The 25,608-nt window shown below is 45.5% G+C and overlaps 1 protein-coding gene across 1 annotated transcript in view; it reads left to right on the top strand.

The window, feature by feature from the left end:
• The window catches only part of LOC134575121 (retinol dehydrogenase 7-like), a 33,167-nt gene extending 15,875 nt beyond the window's left edge, over window positions 1-17,292 (top strand). The window contains exon 4 of the mRNA XM_063434354.1: window positions 17,066-17,292. Coding sequence (XP_063290424.1) covers window positions 17,066-17,292 — 227 coding nt within the window. The remainder of the gene's footprint in view (window positions 1-17,065) is intronic.
• Window positions 17,293-25,608: the final 8,316 nt, after the last annotated feature.

Below are 25,608 nucleotides of genomic sequence, written 5' to 3'. Positions count from 1 at the left end.
TACTCCAAATACAAACACGTCAAAATCATACAAATTGGTCCATTGGTTCAAAAGATAGATCGAAGTCCTTTGTGACCAAATGAAGCATGGCTTTTCTGCCCAAAACCAGTTCCACAGAGTCTTCTATCCTGGAGATAATTGGGAAGTAATCCAATTATCTCCGAGGACAGAGGCAAAACTCCATTGAACACATGGCAGTAAAATACAGTAAAATACAATAAAATACACAAGGTTACATTTATTACCTAAAATACAGACATGCAACATATCCCCAGATAGCTTAGGTCTGAGCACACATTATTACTGAATGGCGCTCAGACCACACACATACAGTTCAATTGCCATGGAGCCAAAGTCTTTCCCATAGTCTTTCATTATACGAATGGGCTCCATGGCATAGCTATCTGGGGTATCCCCGCTCAAACAGGGCAAGCACCGAATGACCCAGCTTTCATGTCTTTGCAGGGGAAAATCAAGCGTTTCAACATGTGGCAAAGTCTAAAGGCAGTAGATGGGCAACCATGCTTCACCAATGCAATGTGGCGAGAGTGGTCTCGTCACACTCGATATGGGTAGGTCTGTTCTGTTGAGTAAGATATCTGCCGGGTCAAAAGCAACCTCCTCCTAAGCCACCTTCCGCAGCGCCTCGTATATTTGTTCCCAGTACTGTGTTATGAGTGGGCATGCCCAGAAAAAGTAAAGAAGAGTTCCCCACATCTCCAGCAGTGCTCAGGGGCTTCTGGCAGGTATTTATGGATCTTCTGTGGTGTGTCATACCACTGAGTAAATATTTCAAAGTTGATTTCCTGATTCTTGGCACATCGAGAGCTGAGGGACGTGCACATGGCCATCTTGTCCCACTCAGGTGGAGTATACGAGGTACGTACTGCCCCTTCCCACTGCGCCTGGAACTTCATAGGAGGGACTGCATCCGCCTACCGCAGGAGTGTGTAGAGTACTGATATACTACGATGGAGGCCTTCACCTTTCGAGCAAATCTCCTCGAAAGGGAGCAGAGGTCTCGTAAGCTGTAGTTGGTGAGCAACCGACTTGTGAAAGTGGATCAGTTGGTGGTACTGAAAGCACTCAATCATAGTTGGTCCGCAGTCTTGCAGGAATTCCCGCAGGGGTATCAGAGCACGGCCCCTACAGAGCTCCGAGAGACGCATGTGTTGGCCTTTCCCTAGGAACCCCAGGGACTGTACATCCTGTCCAGCTGGGAACGCTGGGTTGCCTATGACTGGGTACATCGGGCCGGTTAGCGTTGTAAGGGAGAGCCGAAAGTGTGTCTGGACCTTCAGAGTCGCCCCAATAAAGGTTTGTGTAAATTTTTTTTGCCGTATCGTCACTTCGAAGCATCTCTCTCCAGCGTCGTCCAGATCCTCTATGAGTCGGTTTCATGCCAGGCTAGACAGGTGTGTTGCTTTATAATAACCTATTATGTCTGGTAGGCCAAGTCTCCCTATCAGGTGTCCTAGTCGTATATGTGGACTGCGCCCCTTCCATATGAATTTTATTAAAGCCGAGTTAAGGGATCGGAAAAAGGTGGGTGGGAGGCCGATCTGAATGGTCTGGAACAGGTATAGGATGCGAAGGAGAATATTCATCTTGATGGAGTTGATGCGTCCCGTCCATGAAAAATGTGGTGTAGTCCACGATTTCATATCCATAAAAAGGCAGAAGAGCAGGTGTTGAAAAATTCAGTTGGTACAGCTGGTGTAGATTCTTAGGGACCCAGATCCCCAGGTATTTGATGCGGTCCGTGCACCAGCGAAAGGGAAAGTGTGTCTTTAGGTTGTCCAGATCTCGTGCTGGAACCGTGACATTAAGCACCTCTGACTTGTCCAGATTCAGTTTGAAATTACTGATGTTTCCGTAAGTTTTGAATTCGGCTATAATGTTCGGGAGGGAGAGTCACGCTTGCTCTATGTAGAACAAAAGATCGTCTGCATAGGCCGAGACCATATGCTCCACCCCCGCAAATCAGATTCCATGGATCGAGGTGTTAGACCGAAGTGCACAAAGAAAAGGCTCAAGCGTGAGGACAAATAGTATGGGGGAGAGAGGGCATCCCTGCCGCCTCCCATTTGTAATTCGTACTGGCGTGGAGAGTCGCCCGTTCACACACACTCTAGCCATTGGTTCGGAAAAAAGAGCTTGGATCCACTTGCAGAAGGGTTCCCCAAAGCCCATCTTCTATAGTGTGCTGAACATGTATCGCCAGTCCACCCGGTCAAACGCCTTTTCTGCGTCCGTTGAGAGTATGACCAGGGGACGGCGCGAAGTGGTAGCTAAGTGCATAAGGTTGAGGAGCCTAATGGAGTTGTCCTTCGCTTCCCTTCCCGGTATAAACCCACTCTGATCGGGGTGTATCAGAGATGGGAGGATTGCCTTCAAACGGGACGCTAGTATTTTGTCCAGCAGTTTGCAGTTGGAGTTAAGCAAAGAAATTGTCCTATAACTGGCACATTGTTCTGGATCTTTGCCTTCTTTGGGCAGAATGGTGATGTGAGCCATGAGTGATTCTTTACCAAGTCTGCCGTCTTGTAACAACGAGTTAAATGAGGCCGTCAGCGGTGTTTGAGGACTTGATGGCCCCCTGAAGCTCTTCTGTGGTGATTTCCCGATCTAGGGCGGATGCTACGTCCAGTGAGATTGTCTTGTGTACACCTCCATCTCCTCGAGCAGTCTGGCTGAGGGTGCTGGTTCCGCGGCTTCAGAGATATTATAGAGCTTTGTGTAGTAGGCGTGGAATAGTTTATCCATTTCAGACGGATGTTCGGAGTGACGGGTGGGACCTACGCAGAGTCTATGTATGTGGAACCTCTTGTCAGGGTACCTGTTGTCTCTACCTCTGTGGAGGTGAGACACTTGGACGTTCTTCCTCGCAAAAGGGTTGAATCACTCGTTCCTCGCGGATCCCTCGGTCGTTTACACGCCGGACGCGAGGGATCCACTTCCTTTTATGACGCGGCGTTCAGTAGCCGACGTCATGACGACAACCCAACCCGATCTGTCAATCAAGCCCCAAGCACGAATGAGGATTCGTCGGGGGCGTGATTACCTGTTTGGAACCAGGGTATATAATAGGGCTTTCTACATTTGTTCATTGCCCTGTCGTGGTTCTAGCTTGTCTAGTCACTCAGTGCTCTTGTATTCTGTTAGTTTCTTTGGTTTTGACCCGGCTTGTCTGTTCTACCTCGTTTACCTCTATTACCCTTTGACTCGACTTGTCTCTCGCTTACCTGCTCTCTCGTTCCCTCGACCTCGGCTTGTCTCTAGACCATTCTTTACTTACTACTTACGTTAGTCCGTCCATTCTAAGGTCCGGTATACGTACCCTGTACCTGTTTGTACTCTGCGTGTTGGATCCCTGTCCCGATCCTGACATTACGACAGGGCCAATGGATCCTGCAGGTACAAACACTCAGGTTGGCCCTTCCGATTCTAGATTTGATGCCATGGATCACAGAATGGACCAGATGGCTGTAGCGCTGCAAGCTTTATTATCTCGATCTAGTAATCCACCGGAAGAGATGCGAGCCACGTCCATCTCCTCTGTAAGTTCAGGTCTAGAAGTAGCCACTGTAGGTGCTCCTTCCTGTATTACACCTCCTGTACGTTATGGTGGTTCTCCGGAGAAGTGCCGTGGTTTCTTAAACCAAATTGGTATTCATTTTGAATTACAACCTCGCTCTTACCCTACAGATAGGGCAAAGGTTGGATTCATTATCACACTCCTCATTGATAAGGCTCTGAGATGGGCCAATCCTCTGTGGGAGAATGATAACCCGTTAGTCTATAATTATAATGCCTTTGTTGCTGCTTTTAGAAGAACTTTTGACCCTCCAGGTAGAAAGGTCAATGCAGCTAGATTACTATTGCGCCTTAGACAAGATATCCAAACCCTTGTGGATTATGCACTAGAGTTCAGGTCTTTGGCGGCAGAAGTTAAGTGGAATAAACAGGCCTATATAGACGTATTTGTAAACGGATTATCTGATGTAATTCTAGACGAGGTGGCTACTAGAGAGTTTCCTGAAAATTTGGAGGATTTAATTTCTTTTATTTCTCGTATTGACGAACGTTTAAGAGAGAGACAGAACACTCGAGATAATATTCGTAGACCTTCCTTTAAACTAGCTCCTTTATTTCAAAGTCCTCAAACCACTATCCCAGTTTTTTCTGAACCTATGCAGATAGGCAATACTCGCCTCTCAGAAGAAGAGAGACAGTACAGGAGAAAGGAGGGGTTGTGTATGTATTGTGGAGTAAGAGGGCACCTTCGCCTTCGCACCTAAGTTTCTCTAGAGGACAGGCCTTGGGTGTTTCTATTTTGTCCTCTATACACAATTATAAAGATCATAGGCTTTTGCTACCTGTTTCTTTAGCATGGGAGAAGGGAGTAATAAAGACTATGGCATTGATAGACTCTGGAGCTGCTGAGAGCTTTATTGACCAAGTTTTTGTTTCTAAACACTCTATCCCATCTCAGCTAAGAGACACCCCCTTGGCCGTTGAGGCCATAGATGGTAGACCATTATCTGAACCTGTGATTTCTCATGAGACTATACCTGTTATTTTGACTGTTGGTATCTTACACGAGGAGGGTATATCCCTTATGCTTATCTCTTCCCCTTCTGTTCCTATAGTTCTGGGGTATCCATGGTTAAAGAAACATAACCCTATTATTGATTGGGAGCTAGGGGAGATAACTTCATGGGGTCAGGGTTGCCAGGACAGGTGTTTACAGAAAGTCTCACCACTTTGCGTAGGTAATACACCGGTTAACTCCACCCAGTCTACAGACTTACAAATACCGTCTCGGTATATAGATCTAAAGGCAGTCTTTGACAAGAAGAATGCTGATACTTTACCTCCACACAGGTCCTTTGATTGCAAGATTAACCTCCTACCTGGTACTATGCCTCCGAGGGGCAATGTATATCCTTTATCCACTAAGGAGAACTTAGTCTTAGAGGAGTATATCCGTGAGAATCTAGACAAGGGATTCATTAGGAGATCATCCTCGCCTGCCGGGGCCGGTTTTTTTTTTTGTGAATAAGAAGGATGGCACGTTAAGGCCTTGCATTGATTACCGAGGTTTGAATAAAATAACTATCAGAAATGCATACCCAATCCCTTTGATTACTGAGCTCTTTGATCGTTTAAAGGGTTCCAAGATTTTCACCAAGTTAGATCTCAGAGGGGCGTATAACTTGGTGAGAATTCAGCAGGGAGACGAGTGGAAAACAGCGTTCAATACTCGATATGGGCACTATGAGTACACGGTAATGCCTTTTGGGCTCTGTAATGCACCGGCAGTATTTCAGGATCTGATCAATGAAGTTCTTAGGGAATTTCAACAGGATTGTGTTATTGTATATTTGGATGATATACTAATACACTCTAGAGAAATTGAGACCCACCACAGACAAGTCAGAAGGGTATTGCGCAAACTCCTACAACATGGGTTGTACTGCAAATTGGAGAAATGTAGTTTTGACCAATCTCAGATAAACTTTCTTGGTTACGTGATTTCTGGGAAAGGCTTTAAAATGGATCCGGATAAACTCCAGTCTATTTTAGATTGGCCATTACCCAGGGGTCTCAAGGCCATTCAGAGGTTTATTGGATTCTCCAATTATTATAGGCGCTTCATTAAAGGATACTCTTCCATTATTGCTCCTATTACCAATATGACCAGACAGGGGGCTGACACTAAGACTTGGTCTACTGAAGCTCTCGTTGCCTTCAAGACACTTAAGGAACTTTTTGCTTCTGCACCAATTTTAGTTCACCCCGATACAACTTTACCTTTCCTACTCGAGGTAGACGCCTCAGAGACGGGTATAGGTGCCATCTTGTCTCAAAGGTTAGGCGTGGATAAACCATTACATCCATGTGTTTTTTTTTCCAAGAAACTATCTGGGACTGAAAGCAGATATGATATTGGTGACAGGGAACTACTAGCTGTTATCATGGCTTTAAAGGAGTGGAGACATTTATTGGAGGGGACCTTGCATCCTGTTACTATTCTGACGGATCACAAGAACTTGTCTTATATTGGGGAGGCCAAGCGCTTATCCGCCAGACAAGCTCGTTGGTCCTTGTTCCTCACCCATTTCAATTACGTACTCACTTATAGACCTGGTTCTAAGAACTCTAAGGCCGATGCTTTGTCTCGCCAACATGAACCTTCTACTATATCTGAGACGGTTTTGTCTTCTATAGTTCCCAAGTGCAATATTATCGCCAACACTAGCCTCAGGATTAATTCTCCGTTGCTTGCCGAGATTATGAAGCTACAACATCTGGCTCCTAGACAGAGTCCTGAGTCACGGTATTTTGTTCCTGCTGAACTCCAACTAGAATTGCTACAATGCTTTCACAATAGTAAGGTGGCTGGGCATCCTGGCATTCGTAAGACATGCTCCTTAATAGCCAAAGATTTCTGGTGGTCCTCCTTACGTAAAGATATTAGGGATTTCGTCGAAGCATGTGAGGTCTGTATGAAGACTAAACGACCGCAGACGCTTCCATGTGGGCTTTTGCATCCCTTGGAAAATCCCGAGAAACCATGGACCTGTTTGGCTATGGACTTCATTGTCGATTTACCTGTTTCTAAAAAACAGACTGTGATTCTCACGGTGGTTGACAGGTTTACTAAGATGGCTCATTTCGTGCCCTTACCTAAACTTCCATCTTCTCCTGAATTGGCTGAGATATTCGCTAAAGAGATATTTCGTTTACATGGGATACCTTCCGAAATTGTTTCTGATAGAGGTTCCCAATTTGTTTCCCGTTTTTGGAAGTCATTCTGCTCTCAAAAGGGTATCAAATTGAATTTCTCTTCTGCCTATCATCCCCAGTCTAACGGAGCTGCTGAACGCACTAATCAAAAGATCGAACAATATTTGCGTTGTTTCGTTTCCGAACACCAGGACGATTGGGTTGGTCTGATTCCTTGGGCAGAGTTCGCACACAACAATCTCGTTTGTGATTCTACTCGTTCTAGCCCCTTTTTCATGAATTATGGCTTTCATCCCTCCATTCTTCCCTCGGTTTCTCCTTCCCAAGGAGTACCGTCGGTTGATGTTCATGTTGCCAATTTGAGGAAGTTGTGGGATCAGACTCGACAAATTCTTCTGCATAATTCCATGTTGTTCAAGAAACACGCTGATAAACATAGAAGGTGGGGGGGCGGGGCCGGACGCCGAGCTGGACGGTCGCAAGACAGACCAGCTCCAGCAAAACATGAGCTTTTCAGCGATTAATCTGCAGTTTTGGCCACATATTCCGACCGGCAGTGGCGGCCCTCGATGGGCATAGTGCCCGGGACCCAGGGAGAGGCTAGCTCGCTGAGTTTTAGTCCCCTGGGAGGGTAATCTTCGAGGCTGAAATTGAGGCCTACTCCAGCGGTGAGCGGAGCGGACGGCCGCTGCCCCGCTATCCCGCCGAATGGTACCCAGCCGGGGGCCTGGGCCCTCGAGGAACCGGCCCTGTTCCCCCCCCCCCCTGGACCGGGGGGGTGATCCCGGTCCTCACCCTGAAACCCTGGCACCCTGACCGCCACGAATGGGACGGAGGCCTTGCAGTACTGCCAGATCTTAAAATGGCGGGGAACACACTTAACCTCAAGATCTCGGCAGGAGAGAACTACCCCACGACCGCCGCATCCAACGCGGCTCCATAGCGCTGCAGGATCAAACACCCATAGACTCCAGCCGTGTACCTGCAAAAAGGCACCATACTGGGACACTTACCTCGTGGATCCCTCCTCAGGCTCTCAGCTCCGGTAAGGAGAGGGATCAGCAACCAGTGGCGGGAAAAAGGGCACAACGCACCAAGCCTGCAACCACCAGTCCAGCAGAGCATATCAGCCCTCACTCTGCACCACATCACCACTTGGACACTCCGGGGTCCAAGCCCAGAAAATCCGATGTCGCAAAGCACCCCATGCAGCACCGGCTAGCCAGCCCACAGCAGCCGCAACGCGAGCTGAACACCAGACAACAGGGAGACCAAATTGACTCCACAGAAGGCAGGACTTTCCAGACACAAAGGGACCTTCTAAGCATGATCTGAATAGTCCTTACCCTCCCTAGTGTAAATATAACGAAATGCTACCTGCCTTACTGTATTTTAAGTATTTTAAGTATTTTCTGTATTCATGTATAGCTATCAGCGGCTAGGGCTACAGTATATCTCTCGAGCGTTACCTACTGCATCCATGTGTGGCTAAGGGGAGTAAGGGGTGAAAATAAATCGTTCATACCTAAGCATGTACTTACCTAAAATAAGCTTATTACCTGCACGTAACCGTATAAATCTAACGCAAAGCTATCTTCCTGTATATTTTCTTGATATCTCATAGAATCGCAATCTATACAATACCTACTCAGCATGATTTAAGCGTGATCACATATATATAAAAAATAGTGCACAGTACTACTACACCCCAATGCTCTCTATACTATGTAATCTTTGTTTTGCAATATACACGTGGATTGCCTTTGGGGTACCATGTGCTTGTATGTTACCGTCATATGCACTACAAAAATAAAGAATTAAAAAAAAAAAAAAAACATAGAAGGTCGGCTCCAGTCTTTGTTCCAGGGGACAGGGTATGGTTGAGTACCAAAAACATTCGCTTGAAGGTTCCTTCTATGAAATTCGCTCCTCGTTACATTGGACCTTACAAGGTCCTGACTCGAATTAACCCAGTTGCGTATCGTCTGGCTCTTCCATCTGCCTTACGCATTCCTAACTCCTTTCATGTTTCCTTGTTAAAACCCCTAATATGTAACAAGTTTTCCTCCACTGCATCCTCTCCTCGCTCTGTTCAGGTTGAGGGACAAGAGGAGTATGAAATCAATTCCATCATCGATTCTCGTATCTCCCGGGGGAAGTTACAATATCTGGTTGATTGGAAGGGATATGGTCCTGAGGAGAGGTCTTGGATACCTCAGGAGGATGTGCATGCGCCTCGCCTCCGCAGGGCTTTTCACTCCCGTTTTCCATCTCGTCCCGGTTCCTTCCGCCCGGTGGGCGTTTCTGAGGGGGGGGTACTGTCAGGGTACCTGTTGTCTCTACCTCTGTGGAGGTGAGACACTTGGACGTTCTTCCTCGCAAAAGGGTTGAATCACACGCCGGCCGCGAGGGATCCACTTCCTTTTATGACGCGGCGTTCAGTAGCCGACGTCATGACGACAACCCAACCCGATCTGTCAATCAAGCCCCAAGCACGAATGAGGATTCGTCGGGGGCGTGATTACCTGTTTGGAACCAGGGTATATAATAGGGCTTTCTACATTTGTTCATTGCCCTGTCGTGGTTCTAGCTTGTCTAGTCACTCAGTGCTCTTGTATTCTGTTAGTTTCTTTGGTTTTGACCCGGCTTGTCTGTTCTACCTCGTTTACCTCTATTACCCTTTGACTCGGCTTGTCTCTCGCTTACCTGCTCTCTCGTTCCCTCGACCTCGGCTTGTCTCTAGACCATTCTTTACTTACTACTTACGTTAGTCCGGCCATTCTAAGGTCCGGTATACGTACCCTGTACCTGTTTGTACTCTGCGTGTTGGATCCCTGTCCCGATCCTGACACCTCTCGCCGTTTTTTAAAGCATTTTCGCCATAAGGCGACTACACTTATTGGAATGTTCGTAGAAGAATCGCCTGGATTTTTGAAGAATAGAGAAATGTTGTTGAGTGATAAGTGTCGCCAGGTCCTTCCTAAGCGAGAGGAGCTCGCTGAGGTCTAAGTCGCTGAGAGTTTGTTTGTGACGGAGTTCAACAGTCGCAATCCCGTCCAGGACGCTCCGGATTCGTTCCGCCCCGACTCTCTTCTTGTGCGCTCCTATGGAGATGAGAATCCCTCAGATCACACTCTTGTGAGGTAGTCTATTCTAGTGTACGATCCATGTACCGCCGAATAATACGAGTTATCCCTTGTCCCTTGTACGAGTAGTCCCTTGTCTCCAGATGGAAAGTCCTCCAGCAGTCTACCAAGTGTAAGGTCCGCAAGGCTTTCTTGATACATCTAATATGCGGATATGTAATCTCACTCCTTCCCCTTGATGTGTCCATCGAAGGGTCCAATGACACGTTGAGGTCACCTCCCAGTATCAATAGTCCTTCTGAGAAGTCTGCCAGCAGCCGCAGCGTCTTTGTGATGAATATGTGTTGGCGGGAGTTGGGGGCATATATCTGTCAGGGTGGCAGTCCAAAGACCGGGACCCCTGTGCCTGATGTGGAGATGAGCGGAGTCTTTAGCATGGTAGTGGATAGGAAGGGCCTGGTGCAGGGTAACCGCACGCCCACTGGTGTTGAGCACCAGTGTTTGTGCGGCCACATACCAAGACCCTGTTGCAGCTTAGTGGAAGCCAGAGCAGATAAATGCTGAGATGTATCCAGTACTAGAAACAAGACAAGGCTACAAGAAAACAAGACAGAACTAGTAGAACCCAGAACCAGAGAAGGATAGAAAGCTAAACCCAAAACATGTACACAATACACAAGGGAAACATTAACTGAACTGGGGAAGGACAGGACAGGACTGGGAATACAAAATAAAACAAGACAAGATATAATAGGCAAAGCAAGAGGAGACAAAACTAAGTACTATATATGAAAACTATGGGGATTTAGTTACATTATATGATCATACATTACATAAGCCTGCCACAACGCCAATGTACCCCATATTCGGCAGGTCCTACTCTGCCTAATGTTCGCTAAAAGAACCATAATAAAACATACAGCACTTACCTGCAAGGAAGGAGCAGATGAATTGAAGCAACCGCCTGCAGGAACCAACTGAAACAAAAGGAACCATGGAAATGGAACGGGTGTAGCAACATAAAACAAACATTTAAATGAATCCTGGAGACTGGGAATTCCAGGGACGGAATACAGGAATTAACCCAGAAATCCCAGCATAAAGAAAACCAGGCATAGAATAGAAAACTAGAAATTGTAAAAAGAGTACTGGACCAGAAGCCATAGTCAGACATCAGAACAGAGCAGAGCAGTTCCTGACAATATCGTGGCGGAGGTGTAAAGTTGCGAGTTTCACAAAAAAAGTATTTTCCTTCAGAGTCCATCTTTTGGTCTAAGAGGACAAACGGGGTCCCTTGTAAGAACAGGATTGCCACCTCGGCTTTTTAGCCCAGTGAGTGTGATGCCAAGTAACCAGTAGGGAACCGCCTGTCCTTTAGCGCTTGTTCTGAACCCAGCTTGAAGTGTGTCTCCTGTATCATAGCGACCAACGTCTGGAATGACCACAGTTCCCTCAGCAATCTGGAGCATCGTTCGGGGACGTTGAGGCTCCATGCATTAAGCATACAGACGTGTAGTGGGAGCGGTGAGAAGGCCAGGGGCGTCATGATCCAGACCTGTGGAGATGAATTGAAATAGGGGAGGGGAGAGGGATAGAGGTGGAGTAGACAAGGAGGGAAGAAGAAGAGCTAGTAGAAAAACAGTTGAAAGGAGGAAGCCCCCCGAGGGAGCAGGGAAGAAAGTACAATATTTACAAATGTAGTAGGCACTTTAGGTGCCCAATGGACAACACGTGTCTACCCGGTTCACTGGGGACCACCAATTTTAGGGTGGCAGTCCAACCAGTGCCTGTGTAGAAGTTAGTCACTCCTCCCACGTTAGCGCCCCCTAGGGATTTGCGGCTTGACGTCTGGACAATACCCTGTAACGGATCGCCTGGCACCCCGACTTGGTACCTCCGTTAATGGATGCTCCTAGTGCTTCCTGAGGACTCCAAGCACTCTGGCAGACACCACAATCACCGAACCGATGCAGCATATGAACCTTCTCAAGCATAGGAATGCTGTAGACAGTTGAATAGGAACCATACGAATAGGTTTGCACTCCTAGCAGTCAAACTGGAACAGCATGCAATAAATCCTTCCCCCAATAATGAGACGACACTTCACTTTGAGGGTAAAACAGGAACTCTGGACTGTCTCATCCAGCCTGGCTTTTATTACAATAATACACATACAGGCCACACCCATTGGGAGGCATAAAATAACCAATCACATACATGGTTCAGCCCACACATCCCCTCCCCTCAGATAACATTAAACCCAATTATCCGGTACACTTTTCCAGCCAAGTTCTGGATGTACCCCAAAACCAGGGGGTACACCTTTAAAAGCATCGCTGGATAGCCCTTATTCAGGGGGACAACATATTCAAAATTCAAGTCATTCGGATGAACGGTTCGTGAGATATGGGGTTCCAAAGATTTGACCGACCGCATGGGTAAAGTATCCGAAAACAGTTCCATGCATTTTGACCCTGCGGTCGGTCACAGAAAAGGGAATGAAACAGACGAATTGCCTGGGTTATAGAGACTAAGGGGAATTCGCATGAATCCCCTAGTTCGTGAGTTTCTTTCTACCGAACGGCGGGCCGTTCGGTAGTTTCCCCACGAAATCCTGGACGTCTGGAGGTCTCAGCGGTGCTTGCCTAGTCGAGTGTCCGTTTTCAGTTCCAGACACTCGACGGCAAAACACGGCTGTTCGGTAGTTTAAGATGGCCGCCGCCACGTGTTCGGCTCCCGAATGGCGGCCACCCAGAGGACAAAGACCACACTGCACGGATTGCCAATTACCCGTTTGCAACATTGTTGCAAACGGTAATTGGAGGCACACTTAGTCCTGGGTGGTCTGGTTGTTCGGTAGTTTCCCTCAATATAATGAATGGAGGGATTCTACCGAACAATCAGATGAATGCTGCATACATATCCCAGGTAAAACTGAACACAGTATAACATATATAATATGAAAGGCAATATACTGAAATATGCTCCACAGTCTTAAAGGGACAGTAGTCCCAAAAGTCCCAATCTGTCCATAGATGATTTTAAAGGGCCAGTAGCCGCCATATAAAGTACAATATGCCCCAAATAACCCAGGGGCCATAGTCAGTAGGTAGGAGGCTAGCAAACAGGCTTCTCCAGGGCCCAGTGGCAAGGTTGGTTTCGCCACATACCCCTTACCCGGGTTGTCTTATCTAATTGTCGGGTGCTAGTCTCAACCGTGTTGGTTCAGTCTCCTACCCCGGTAGTCCCGGCCGGTGTGTACCCGGTCCAGATGTCGTCAGTCAGACGTGGGTGTGGGTTGTCCAGAGATCCCATCTATATGTTGGCCTGGCCTAAAGGCAGCCAGGGAGCAAGCGCGGCCCCAAAAGCCCCATCCTCAGTTGCCCCTGAGGGTATGAGTCGCTAAGAGGCACCGAGAGGACTTAGCATGTAACTACCCAAGGCCGTCAGTTTATTGTGTGTTACGATATAGTGCAGTTGGGGCAGCTTTGTGTTTTGTTACCTGCCAGAGCCAGGAAAGGGGGAGAGAGAAGCGGGGCAACCACGGTATCAGATAACTGTGTGTTATACTATATAATACGTGATGCATACCTAGACTCCTTCCGCACCACCTCCCCGCAAGCCCCAAGCGAGCCATCCTCATTGTGGCACCACCCATGCCCTTGATTAACTTTCAACACGGCAAAACTTTTAACTTAGACAGTTAGGATGTACTGCTGTCTGGCATTACGTGCGGTTGGGAACATGGGGGGTGGGGTGGAGGGGGAAGCGGCGGTAAAAAGGAGTAAAACTATTACTCAAATAATAGCTGATGAGAACTGTTGTGGACCTGTACCCCTGGGGGTAGCCTTGTTGAGATGAGTGAAGGGGAGTACAGGGTACTAGCATTCCACCTCTATCTAGAGAAGTCCGGACCTCTCAGAGCACTCCCCCTCCCAAGCCCTCAATCCCCCAGAGCAGAGGGCCACGGGTGCCCCCCGTGAGGCACGTAGGTCACCGCAGCTCATCCCTAAAGTTCCCCCAGGGGTCGGTCCCGAGGCCTCCACTCCGGGGGTCAGCGGAGATATTCGCAGGTTGGAGTATAGACCCCCACATAGTCCGGGCAGAGAAACACCCCGTGCCACCTTCGCCAGGGACAGCCCCACCAGTACCCAGACTCCCCCCAGCTAGCGTACTGACGCCCCCGTCCCAAGCCCTGTCTAGCCACTCCAGAGGCTCAGACCACCCAAAACAAGAAGCCCAGAATCCCTGCCTGACAGGATCGTAATGTAGCAAGACGCCAATTATTGCCCCTGGGGCAGGTTCCCAAACCCCATGTTCCGGGTGGCCAATAAACTATGTGTATATAGGGGCATGGGTTGCACTGTCTGAAAGGTCCGGAAAGTTGGCATGAATGTCACCAGTGTGACAGCAGACCCTGTCAAGGCCTCCACGCTCCTGAAGCACTCCCCCCCACAGAACAGCCCCAGACCTGAAACTTGGGTCACAGCTCCTGGGTGAATCTCATCACTCTCATTCCTCCGATCTGTGCGGCGTGGCCCAGCCAGATGTGGCAAAGGTGAGTGGAGTGCCTGGAGCTGGTGCGGTCGAGATCGTTGTTCTCTGGGCTGGGTGCAGGATCCAGTTTTGAACCGTCATGTGGGGTAGCTCAAGGGCTCTGAGGAACCTGGCACATCATCTGGCGTCTTGATGGTAGCCCAGGCTTCACCGGACCTTGCATGTAGGCAGAAGGGGAAGCCCCACCGGTATATCAGGTTGTGGTTACGGAGGAGACTTGTGATGGGGTGTAATGCCGGACGGGCATCCAGAGTGAGCGGTGACAGGTCCTGGTATAAACTAACTGCTGCATTGTGGAATTGCCATACCCGGCGGTTTCTGGCTTGACGCATTATACGTTCTTTCTGTTGGAACGAGTGTAGACAGCAAATTACGTCTCGGGGCGTGCCATCTTACCTGGGTTGGCGGAGAGCTCTGTGCGCGATCTAGTTGGAAGGTTTTTGGGTCATCATTTCCCAGGATCAAATTGAAGAGTGCTTGCAGCGTGGCCTCAAGCGGTTCCCCCTGCATACTGTCAGGTAGGCCTCGGATCCTAATATTGCATCTCCTGCCCCTATTGTCCAGATCTTCTACCTGTCTCCTGACATCTAGCAGCATGTTCTCCTGCCTTGTGGCTGCTAGTTCTGCAGCCTGGTGTCACTGGGTGGAAGTGGTAGCTGTAGCCTCAAGTGTGGCCACCCTGGCTTGAAGGGAAGAGACATCATGCCTGATCACAGCCAGTTCAGCCCAGATTGTACCTTTAAGAGAGGCCTCCAGTGCCCCTGCATCCACCTTGGTGAACATAGCCTGCGAGATGGAACGCAGGTCAGCCATCAGCTGCGACATGGGGTAGGGTGAGGATGCCTCTCTGAGCACGGAGGGTCCTGGTCTGTCGGGCTCCGAGGAGACGTCCACGTGGTGTGTGGCCGAGGTACCCGTGAGCTCCGCCGGCGTGGACAGGAGCTTGTCCATTGGTCCGACCCAGTAAGGCGTCGGAGTGTTGCACGGTGGCTGGGGAGGACAGGACTTGCGTGTTCGGCCCACCTGGACCGGGTAGGCTGCTGTTAGCTGCGTTAAGCGGGACCCGGTGTCAGGAGCCAAGGTCTCAAGCAGCCATCTTGCCCGCCCGCCAAACCACGCCCCCATGTGACTTTTTGATTCCATTTGTTACTTATCCTCAATCCAGACACCCATATCTAATGTGAATAGAATATGCAATATTCTACAGATGACGATATAGAGATAACCGTAATTACGCCCCCTGCTCACAAGAGTTAATCAGCCCAGAATTCTGTTCCAGGCTGACTAATATTACTTCTGTGCAAAAATTATGTATGTAGGCTGGCAACGGACATAATTACAGTCTTCATTTGCAGGCCCTGTGAGTGCTTGCAAGTAGTAGCCCAACATCCCTCAAGCCAGCCAGCCTCTTGCCCTCCAACCGCCACTTTCATCACCCTCTGTACAGATGACGCAGCATTACTTGAGAGGAGGCAAAGACACAATCGTGGAGGACTTGACCCAGCGCTGGGCTATAGGTAAGTTGAACTCCTTTTATTACAGCTTTTTTTTTTTTTTTTTTTTTTACAAAAAATTAGGGATTTGTTGCAAAGTGCCCAATAGGGCTCAGATACTTAAAAAGAAAGGTTGTAATACCCCTTTAAAAGACCACTTCAAACAGCTGGGTTGCAAAAAAAAAAAAAACATCCTTCATTTAAATAATATCAAGTTTGTTTGTTTTTTGTTTTAAAAAAATGCACCATTATTTTATACACTGTTCCAATAGGAAGATGGGTCAACTAGTAAAGAGTGTTTAAACTACAATCAATGTGTAAAAAAAAGTCTGTGTAAATAGGATACATTGTTCATGTTCTAAATTACATTTTAGTCACATAAATTGTTATCAGTAAGTCACCTTAAATTTATCAGAACAGCCCTGGCTATACCTCTATTCACAAACGTTAAATGAAAGTGTCCCTCTTTGTCCATTTGAAATGTTGGGAGGTATGCACATTTAACATAAGAAGTTTTAAAGTGACAGTATACACAAAAGCACATAAGGATTAAGAAATTCATAACACAAAAGCTTAAATATAAGGCAAAACAAATATATCTAAAATCCAAATGATTTAAGGTGGAGGGTAGAAGAATCCATGCTGCCTACAATGAAGCTTTTCTGATTTCAAACAAACAGTAGCTGCTGGGCTGCTGTACTGCTAGGGCTGACGACTACATTTTGTCTTACCAAAAACATATAAAATGCTATGTTGGCTCAAGTAAGCCTGGGCACACCCCTATGGCTGTACTGCTGTTGCTGCTACTATATTCTAAGATAATTATAATGCCACTGCAATTTACAGTAAAACACAATGGGGTAAAAAGCAGGTGCTAATCTGGGGCATTTTGCAGGCAGATTACTACTTTTTAGATAGATTTTCCCAAAAGAGTTCGAGGCAAGGACAGAATGACCAGTTTTAAGAAAAGTAAGTGCAAATTTTTTATTTATTTTTTTATCTTAAGTTTTGTTTTTAAAACTAAAGCAAATCTATGTATATGGGAACACCAGCAGATTTCTACAGTACATCGGGAAAGGGTTAACACAGGCTTTTTCCTTGCTTGTTTTTTTAGTCCTGCACTTGTAAAAACACATAACATAATTGTGCTCTTTCTATGTTTTTTTTTTTTTCCAGATGCTGAGAGCTTCAACACACTCATAAATATTTCCAGTCCTAAACTGAACAGAGTCACAGACTGCATGGAACACGCTCTGACTGCCGTCTACCCCTGGACCCGATACTCTTCTGGTTGGGACTGCAAACTCTACTTCCTCCCTGTTTCTTACCTTCCCACAGTCCTATCTGACTATTTATTATGCTGGTCGGCACCCAAACCAGCTCAACAAGCAAACAAGCCATGAATTCTTGCTGTGAAACCCCTGTACTAATTGTTCTATTGATAATGTACATTTTATGCATTGTAATTCTGTGACTTTTCAAAATCATATTCTTATGAATATTGCCTTGTGATATCTTAAAGAGACATGCATCACATGACATTTATTTTAAAACAGCAAGCATACACGGTTTAAAAAAATATATACAAACCAAAATAAAGCAAGAAAACTTTGAAAAGTATGTAATAAAAGTTTATAAACTGACTAGAACTTTGTCCAGCTTGCATTGTTGGGCACGTCTCTTAGAAAGGGCAGTTTCTATAGCCCCACCACCTCCCCCCTTCCCACCAATCTCCATTTTTTAACAGTCTGCTCAGGGCCAGTGCAAGGAGTTTTGCCGCCCTATGCAAAAAAAAAAAATTGCCACCCCATTCACTTCATCCATGGTGTGATATTACAATGCCCAACCCATATTATCCACCCATGTCATGACATTTCATAGAATTGTCAGGAATTCATACTGAATTTTGTATTTAGGTAAAAATAGCCAAACAGCAAACTTGGCTGGATTGGAGATGCATACATTTGAAATTCACTCTAAATCCATTTGAATTCCCAGCAATTCTCACTTTGGTGAATAATCCTGTTTAAGCATAGTCCAAATTGTATGTTTCATTATAGGAACTCTCCAAGAACCATAACAATAACAGTATGAAGATGGTTTAGCCAGGCAGACAGTGATAGTCTGGGAGCATAAGCAGACAATCTCAGAATAACACTGGTCGCCAGTTGAGAGAAATAGTATGTCTGTTTTATCCTTGTATATTAATGCATGGGTATTATAGTAATTGTTTTGTAGAAATTATATTCTGCTTATATATATGTACACAATACATATAATTATAAATATACATATATGTACAGTATCTCACAAAAGTGAGTACACCCCTCACATTTTTGTAAATATTTTATTATCTTTTTATGTGACAACACTGAAGAAATGACACTCTGCTACAATGTAAAGTAGTAAGTGTACAGCCTGTATAACAGTGTAAATTTGCTGTCCCCTCAAAGTAACTCAACACACTTCCATTAATATCTAAACCATTGGCAACAAAAGTGAGTACACACCTACGTGGAAATGTCCAAATTGGGCCCAAAGTGTCAATATTTTGTGTGGCCACCAATTTTTTCCAGCACTGCCTTAACCCTCATGGGCATGGAGTTCACCAGAGTTTCCTATGGTTGCCACTGGAGTCCTCTTCCACTCCTCAATGACGACATCACGGAGCTGGTGGATGTTAGAGACCTTGCGCTCACCCACCTTCTGTGTGAGAACGCCCCATAGATGCTCAACAGGGTTTAGGTCTGGAGACATGCTTGGCCAGTCCATCACTTTTACCTTCAGCTTATTTAGCAAGGCAGTGGTCGTCTTGGAGGTGTGTTTGGGGTCATTATAATGTTGGAATACTTCCCTGTAGCTCAGTCTCCGAAGGGAGGGGATCATGCTCAGTATGTCACAGTACATGTTGGCATTCATGGTTCCCTCAGTGCTGACAGCACTCCCCAGCACTCATGCAGTTCCAGATCATAACACTCCCACCACCATGCTTGACTGTTTTGTTCAGTAGACTTTCCTGCAGCTACAACCTCAATTTAGGTGTAAAATTAGTCACACCTTGAGACTGACGTTTAATGGGCTGGGAAAGGGATTTAGGGGATATTTTTTGCCTCTGGCCTCCACAGCTTAAAGTGCTCTGGGTTCATCAACTTTTCTGTGATGGAACTAGAGCAGCGAACTATTTCTTCTGACTACAACAACATGTGCAAAACTTATGAAATTTGTATTTGTAAAACTTTATTTATAAATCTACATTCTGTGTATAACATAGTCAAATCAGCAAAACATATATATATATGTATATATATATATATATATATATATTGTTTTCTGATGAAAAACAAATGTATAAATGATGTCACAAGAATGAATATTAAGAATATTAATGCACATCAGTTTTTTTTTTTGCTATGTCTTTTCAGCTATAAAAAATAGCATCACTTTTAACATATTCATAAGTGGATTTACCTTTTTGATATAGCTAGAGTGCTAGACCTTGTCTAGATATCGAAGTCTTGTCTGCGGGTCAAATTGTTCAGCAAGACACCTACTGACTATTGTAGCCATGTTACCTACCAGATCCCAGGCATCTTGATGCACTGCAAGGCAGACATTACTCTTCTTGTCTCAGCCCCTCTTCCTGCTATGCTCCCATCCCATGTCTCCAAGTATAGGGAAAGAGGCGGGAGCGAGCGAACGATGCGTCCTTGCACTACCTGGAAGGGTGGTGGGGAGGCGATGACTCCAACTAAACATCTCAAGCTGAGGTAGATACTAGACTCTAGACAGCCTTAGCGCCCGGTGCCATGACCTTCCAAACCCACTTCATATATAGCCTGGTTTGATAGAGGGGAGCCACCCTAGGCAGCCTAGTGGCCTATAGGAAGCACCAGTCCACAGTCTGCTATAACAGAAATAAGCTATCATTGTGCAGCAGCAGTAGAGAAAAATCCAACAATGGAGCCTGCCCTGCATGAATGACTCTGATCAGACTCCCTCTCTTTTTCCTCTGTCAGGATGTTGCAAGGTGAAGAGATCTTCCAACTATACATGTGTAAATCTGTTGGGAATGCCCAATGCACATCTCCATCATTTTTAGGGATATGATACTGATTGGTTACATCAGTGTTCCATGTGGTGTGGGTGTGGAAAACATAAGAAAGAAGCGAGTGTATATAGAAACATAGAATGTGACGGCAGATAAGAACCATTCGGCCCATCTAGTCTGCCCAGTTTTCTAAATACTTTCATTAGTCCCTGGCCTTATCTTATAGTTAGGATAGCCTTATGCCTATCCCACGCATGCTTAAACTCCTTTACTGTGTTAACCTCTACCACTTCAGCTGGAAGGCTATTCCATGCATCCACTACCCTCTCAGTAAAGTAATACTTCCTGATATTATTTTTAAACCTTTGTCCCTCTAATTTAAGACTATGTCCTCTTGTTGTGGTAGTTTTTCTTCTTTTAAATATAGTCTCCTCCTTTACTGTGTTGATTCCCTTTATGTATTTAAATGTTTCTATCATATCCCCCCTGTCTCGTCTTTCCTCCATGCTATACATGTTAAGATCCTTTAACCTTTCCTGGTAAGTTTTATCCTGCAATCCATGAACCAGTTTAGTAGCCCTTCTTTGAACTCTCTCTAAGGTATCAATATCCTTCTGAAGATAGGGTCTCCAGTACTGTGTACAGTACTCCAAGTGAGGTCTCACCAGTGTTCTGTACAATGGCATGAGCACTTCCCTCTTTCTACTGCTAATACCTCTCCCTATACAACCAAGCATTCTGCTAGCATTTCCTGCTGCTCTATTACATTGTCTGCCTACCTTTAAGTCATCAGAAATAATCACCCCTAAATCCCTTTCCTCAGATGTTGAGGTTAGGACTCTATCAAATATTCTGTACTCTGCCCTTGGGTTTTTACGTCCAAGATGCATTATCTTGCACTTATCCACATTAAATGTCAGTTTGTCAGTTGCCACAACTCTGACCATTTTTCTAGTCTACCTAAATCATTTTCCATTTGGCTTATCCCTCCTGGAACATCAACCCTGTTACATATCTTAGTATCATCCGCAAAAAGACACACCTTACCATCAAGACCTTCTGCAATATCACTAATAAAAATATTAAAGAGAATGGGTCCAAGTACAGATCCCTGAGGTACCCCACTGGTGACAAGCCCAAGCTTCGAATATACTCCATTGACTACAACCCTCTGTTGCCTGTCACTCAGCCACTGCCTTACCCATTCAACAATATTGGAATCCAAACTCAAAGATTGTAGTTTGTTGATAAGCCTTCTATGTGCAACAGTGTCAAAAGCCTTACTGAAATCGAGGTAAGCAATGTCTACTGCACCACCCTGATCTATAATTTTAGTTACCCAATCAAAAAAATCAATAAGATTAGTTTGGCATGATCTCCCTGAAGTAAACCCATGTTGTCTCTGATCTTGAAATCCATGTGTTTTTAGATGTTCAACAATCCTATCCTTTAACATGGTTTCCATCACTTTCCCCACTACTGAAGTTAGGCTTACTGGCCTATAGTTGCCCGACTCCTCCCTATTACCTTTCTTGTGAATGGGCACAACATTCGCTAACTTCCAATCTTCTGGGACTACTCCTGTTATCAATGATTGGTTAAATAAATCTGTTAATGGTTTTGCTAGTACACCACTAAGCTCTTTGATGGGAAAAAAAATTTAAAACCAAAATGTACCTGCTTTTTCAGCTTGCAGAGTGAGGTAACTGTCTAATTCAAATCTAAAGATTTTAAATGAGACAGTTGTCTTAAAGTGATGGATATCCCTTTAAATATGTCTACACCTCTGATATCGGTAATAATAAAATTTGACTGCTGTTGAAATTCAGTAATTCAAAACTTTCTTGCAGAAATTGTCATAAATTTAAGTTTTACAGTTTACAGTTTATATCTTAATGATATACATCAGGAGTACTCAACCTACAAATACCAACCGCCCACTTTTGTATCTTTGTTAATGGTAAAATTTCCTTACTGCCCACCAGTGCCACAGAAACAAATTCTATAGCGCAAGTGCGATTTTTTTTTTTTTTTTAAGAAAGGAGGTTTTTTTTAAATGTACTTAAATTTATCATTTTTTTTTCTAGTTTCTATTCTACTTTTTTTCTGTGTGAGTGTGTAGAGGGGTGCAGTGTGTGTGTGAGGGGGCAGTGTGTGTGTGAGGGGTGCAGTGTGTGTGAACGATGCTGTGTGTGAAGCGTGTAGTGTGTGTGTGTGTGTGTGAAGGGTGCTGTGCATGTGTAAAGGATGCAATGTGTGTGTGAGGGTTGTTGTGTGTGTGCAAGGGGTGCTGTTGCGTGTGTGAAGGGTGTTGTGTGTGTCTGAGGGGGGCAGTGCGTGTGAGGGGCAGAGTGTTTGTGTTAGGGGCGAAGTGTGTGTGAGGGGTGGAGTGTGTGTGAGCCCCAGGGAGGCTTGTGAGTGAATGACAAAAGTAACCTTTTCTATATGTTGTAAACAAATCTAGCATAGATTTCTGGATTTGCAATTATCACATATAATTTAAAAGGTTACTCCAAATACCATGACTACTGTAGTGATCTGACGTGTTCATGGTGTCCGAAACGCTGCACATACGGAGATGAACCCCAATGCTGCCAAAGTTGTGACACCATCTCTGCGATGTCAAGAATTCTGGACTGGCTACTGTCAATTTTGTGCAACTTTCCCTGCATGGCGTGCCACTCATTGGCTTAGAATGGTCAGCTGATTTCTCTTAGTCAGTGAATGGTTCACAGGATCAGCTTCTGCAGCTCTGAGACTTTGACAAGAATAATGTATTCTATTGCCAATACTGATAGCTTTACTGTTAGCTTAGACTGAACACTCTGCCAGGGGAGTATAAAATATTTTAAACATCACATTGCAAATGTATTTTGCTTATTAGATTGTAATTGCTGTATGTCAAGAAAGATTTTATGCCATTTATGGAAAAGTATTATTTACCCAGTGCTGCTTTAGAGTAAGCTGATACCCTATATTAAGATATTTATTTTCTGTATGTCATTCCGGCAATAAATATATATTTTTTGAGCACAAGTAAATAATTGTGTGCTCATATGTTCTATATTTATACATGTCACACATGTCATGTGTCCTTAAGGGGTTAAGAGTCTATTCTCCAACAAAAGGATATTGAGGTGAATTTGCAAGGGAATTGTAAAATTCAACTTAATGCAATTTGTTGAGGCTATCCTGTTTAATATTTCATGTGCTTACTAACAGTGATGTTTAACCTGTGCTGACCCTGTAACAGAGCTGCTTGGCCTCATGCTGACCCAGGTAGCTTTCTCCTCTGATGCTCCAACCTCTATGGAGAATAGGCCCACCTGCTCCTGGATCTCACCAGAGGGGAACTTGGAGACTTGTTGGGGCTCCCCGGTTGGGGGATGGTGCCCTTCCATAACTTTCATTTAGGGGAGAGACCTGCCTCCTCTCATGGCCCTGGCTGTGCCTGTTCTGTCTCCTCCAACTCCCTCCCTCGGAGATCTTTCCCTGCTCCTCAATGGAAATCTCCCTACCTACACCAGCCTATGACTATGGGCAGACTATGCCAACACCATCCCCTCTCGCGCCATTTACATACTGAAAGCACCGCAGATGGTGTTGCAGGCAGTGGTGTACCACCACCCGGTGTCACTGATAAGGGGGACCATGGGGCCCAGGCGGCACCATGAGTACCGCTATATACGGTATGCATCCAGGGAGGGGGAGGGGGGGGGGGGGGGGGCAGCAGTCTCCTCCAGCAGCAAGGCGTGTGTTCTCTTGCTTTGCCAGAGCATTGCCGCGGGTTGCCAAGGCAACGCTCCGCGCGACCTGTCGGATCGTTGTCATGGCAACCAACGGCAACGCGCTCGCGGATCGCGAGAACACAGGACTTGCTGCTGGAGAAGTAAGAGGAGATTACTGAGCCCCTCCTCACTGGGTTATCTAGTGTCCCCACTCCCTGGCCACAGATGGGGGGGGGGGGGGGGGGGGGTAAACACAATTAATACAAAATGCCCCCCCCCCCCCACACACACACACACACACACTTATTCTATACAACACTACATACACTGTTTATATGTAACTGTATGTGTGTCATTCTGTATAATATCTGTGTGTGTGTTTGTCATTGTGTATATATATATATCTGTGTGTGTATCTGTATATGTCTGTATATCCGTATCAGTATGTGTGTCTTTGTATCTGTATATCCGTAACTGTATGTGCGTCGCTGTGTGTATCTGTATATCCGTAACTGTATGTGCGTCACTGTGTGTATCTGTATATCCGTAACTGTACGTGCGTCACTGTGTGTATCTGTATATCTGTAACTGTACGTGCGTCACTGTGTGTATCTGTATATCTGTAACTGTACGTGCGTCACTGTGTGTATCTGTATATCCGTAACTGTACGTGCGTCACTGTGTGTATCTGTATATCCGTAACTGTACGTGCGTCACTGTGTGTATCTGTATATCTGTAACTGTATGTGCGTCACTGTGTGTATCTGTATATCTGTAACTGTATGTGCGTCACTGTGTGTATCTGTATATCTGTAACTGTACGTGCGTCACTGTGTGTATCTGTATATCCGTAACTGTACGTGCGTCACTGTGTGTATCTGTATATTTGTAACTGTACGTGCGTCACTGTGTGTATCTGTATATCCATAACTGTACGTGCGTCACTGTGTGTATCTGTATATCTGTAACTGTATGTGCGTCACTGTGTGTATCTGTATATGTCTGTATATCCGTATCAGTATGTGTGTCTTTGTATCTGTATATCCGTAACTGTATGTGCGTCGCTGTGTGTATCTGTATATCCGTAACTGTATGTGCGTCACTGTGTGTATCTGTATATCCGTAACTGTACGTGCGTCACTGTGTGTATCTGTATATCTGTAACTGTACGTGCGTCACTGTGTGTATCTGTATATCTGTAACTGTACGTGCGTCACTGTGTGTATCTGTATATCCGTAACTGTACGTGCGTCACTGTGTGTATCTGTATATCCGTAACTGTACGTGCGTCACTGTGTGTATCTGTATATCTGTAACTGTATGTGCGTCACTGTGTGTATCTGTATATCTGTAACTGTATGTGCGTCACTGTGTGTATCTGTATATCTGTAACTGTACGTGCGTCACTGTGTGTATCTGTATATCCGTAACTGTACGTGCGTCACTGTGTGTATCTGTATATTTGTAACTGTACGTGCGTCACTGTGTGTATCTGTATATCCATAACTGTACGTGCGTCACTGTGTGTATCTGTATATCTGTAACTGTATGTGCGTCACTGTGTGTATCTGTATATCTGTAACTGTACGTGCGTCACTGTGTGTATCTGTATATCCGTAACTGTACGTGCGTCACTGTGTGTATCTGTATATCCGTAACTGTACGTGCGTCACTGTGTGTATCTGTATATCTGTAACTGTACGTGCGTCACTGTGTGTATCTGTATATCTGTAACTGTACGTGCGTCACTGTGTGTATCTGTATATCCGTAACTGTACGTGTGTCACTTTTTGGATCTGTATTTCCGTAACTGTATGTGCGTCACTGTGTGTATCTGTATATCCGTAACTGTATGTGCGTCACTGTGTGTATCTGTATATCCGTAACTGTATGTGCGTCACTGTGTGTATCTGTATATCCGTAGCTGTATGTGCGTCACTGTG

Source organism: Pelobates fuscus, chromosome 1, assembly GCF_036172605.1.
Source record: "Pelobates fuscus isolate aPelFus1 chromosome 1, aPelFus1.pri, whole genome shotgun sequence".
Taxonomy (NCBI): Eukaryota; Metazoa; Chordata; class Amphibia; order Anura; family Pelobatidae; genus Pelobates; species Pelobates fuscus.
The sequence above is the reverse complement of the archived record's forward strand: the minus strand, read 5'-3'. Positions and strand labels throughout refer to the sequence as shown.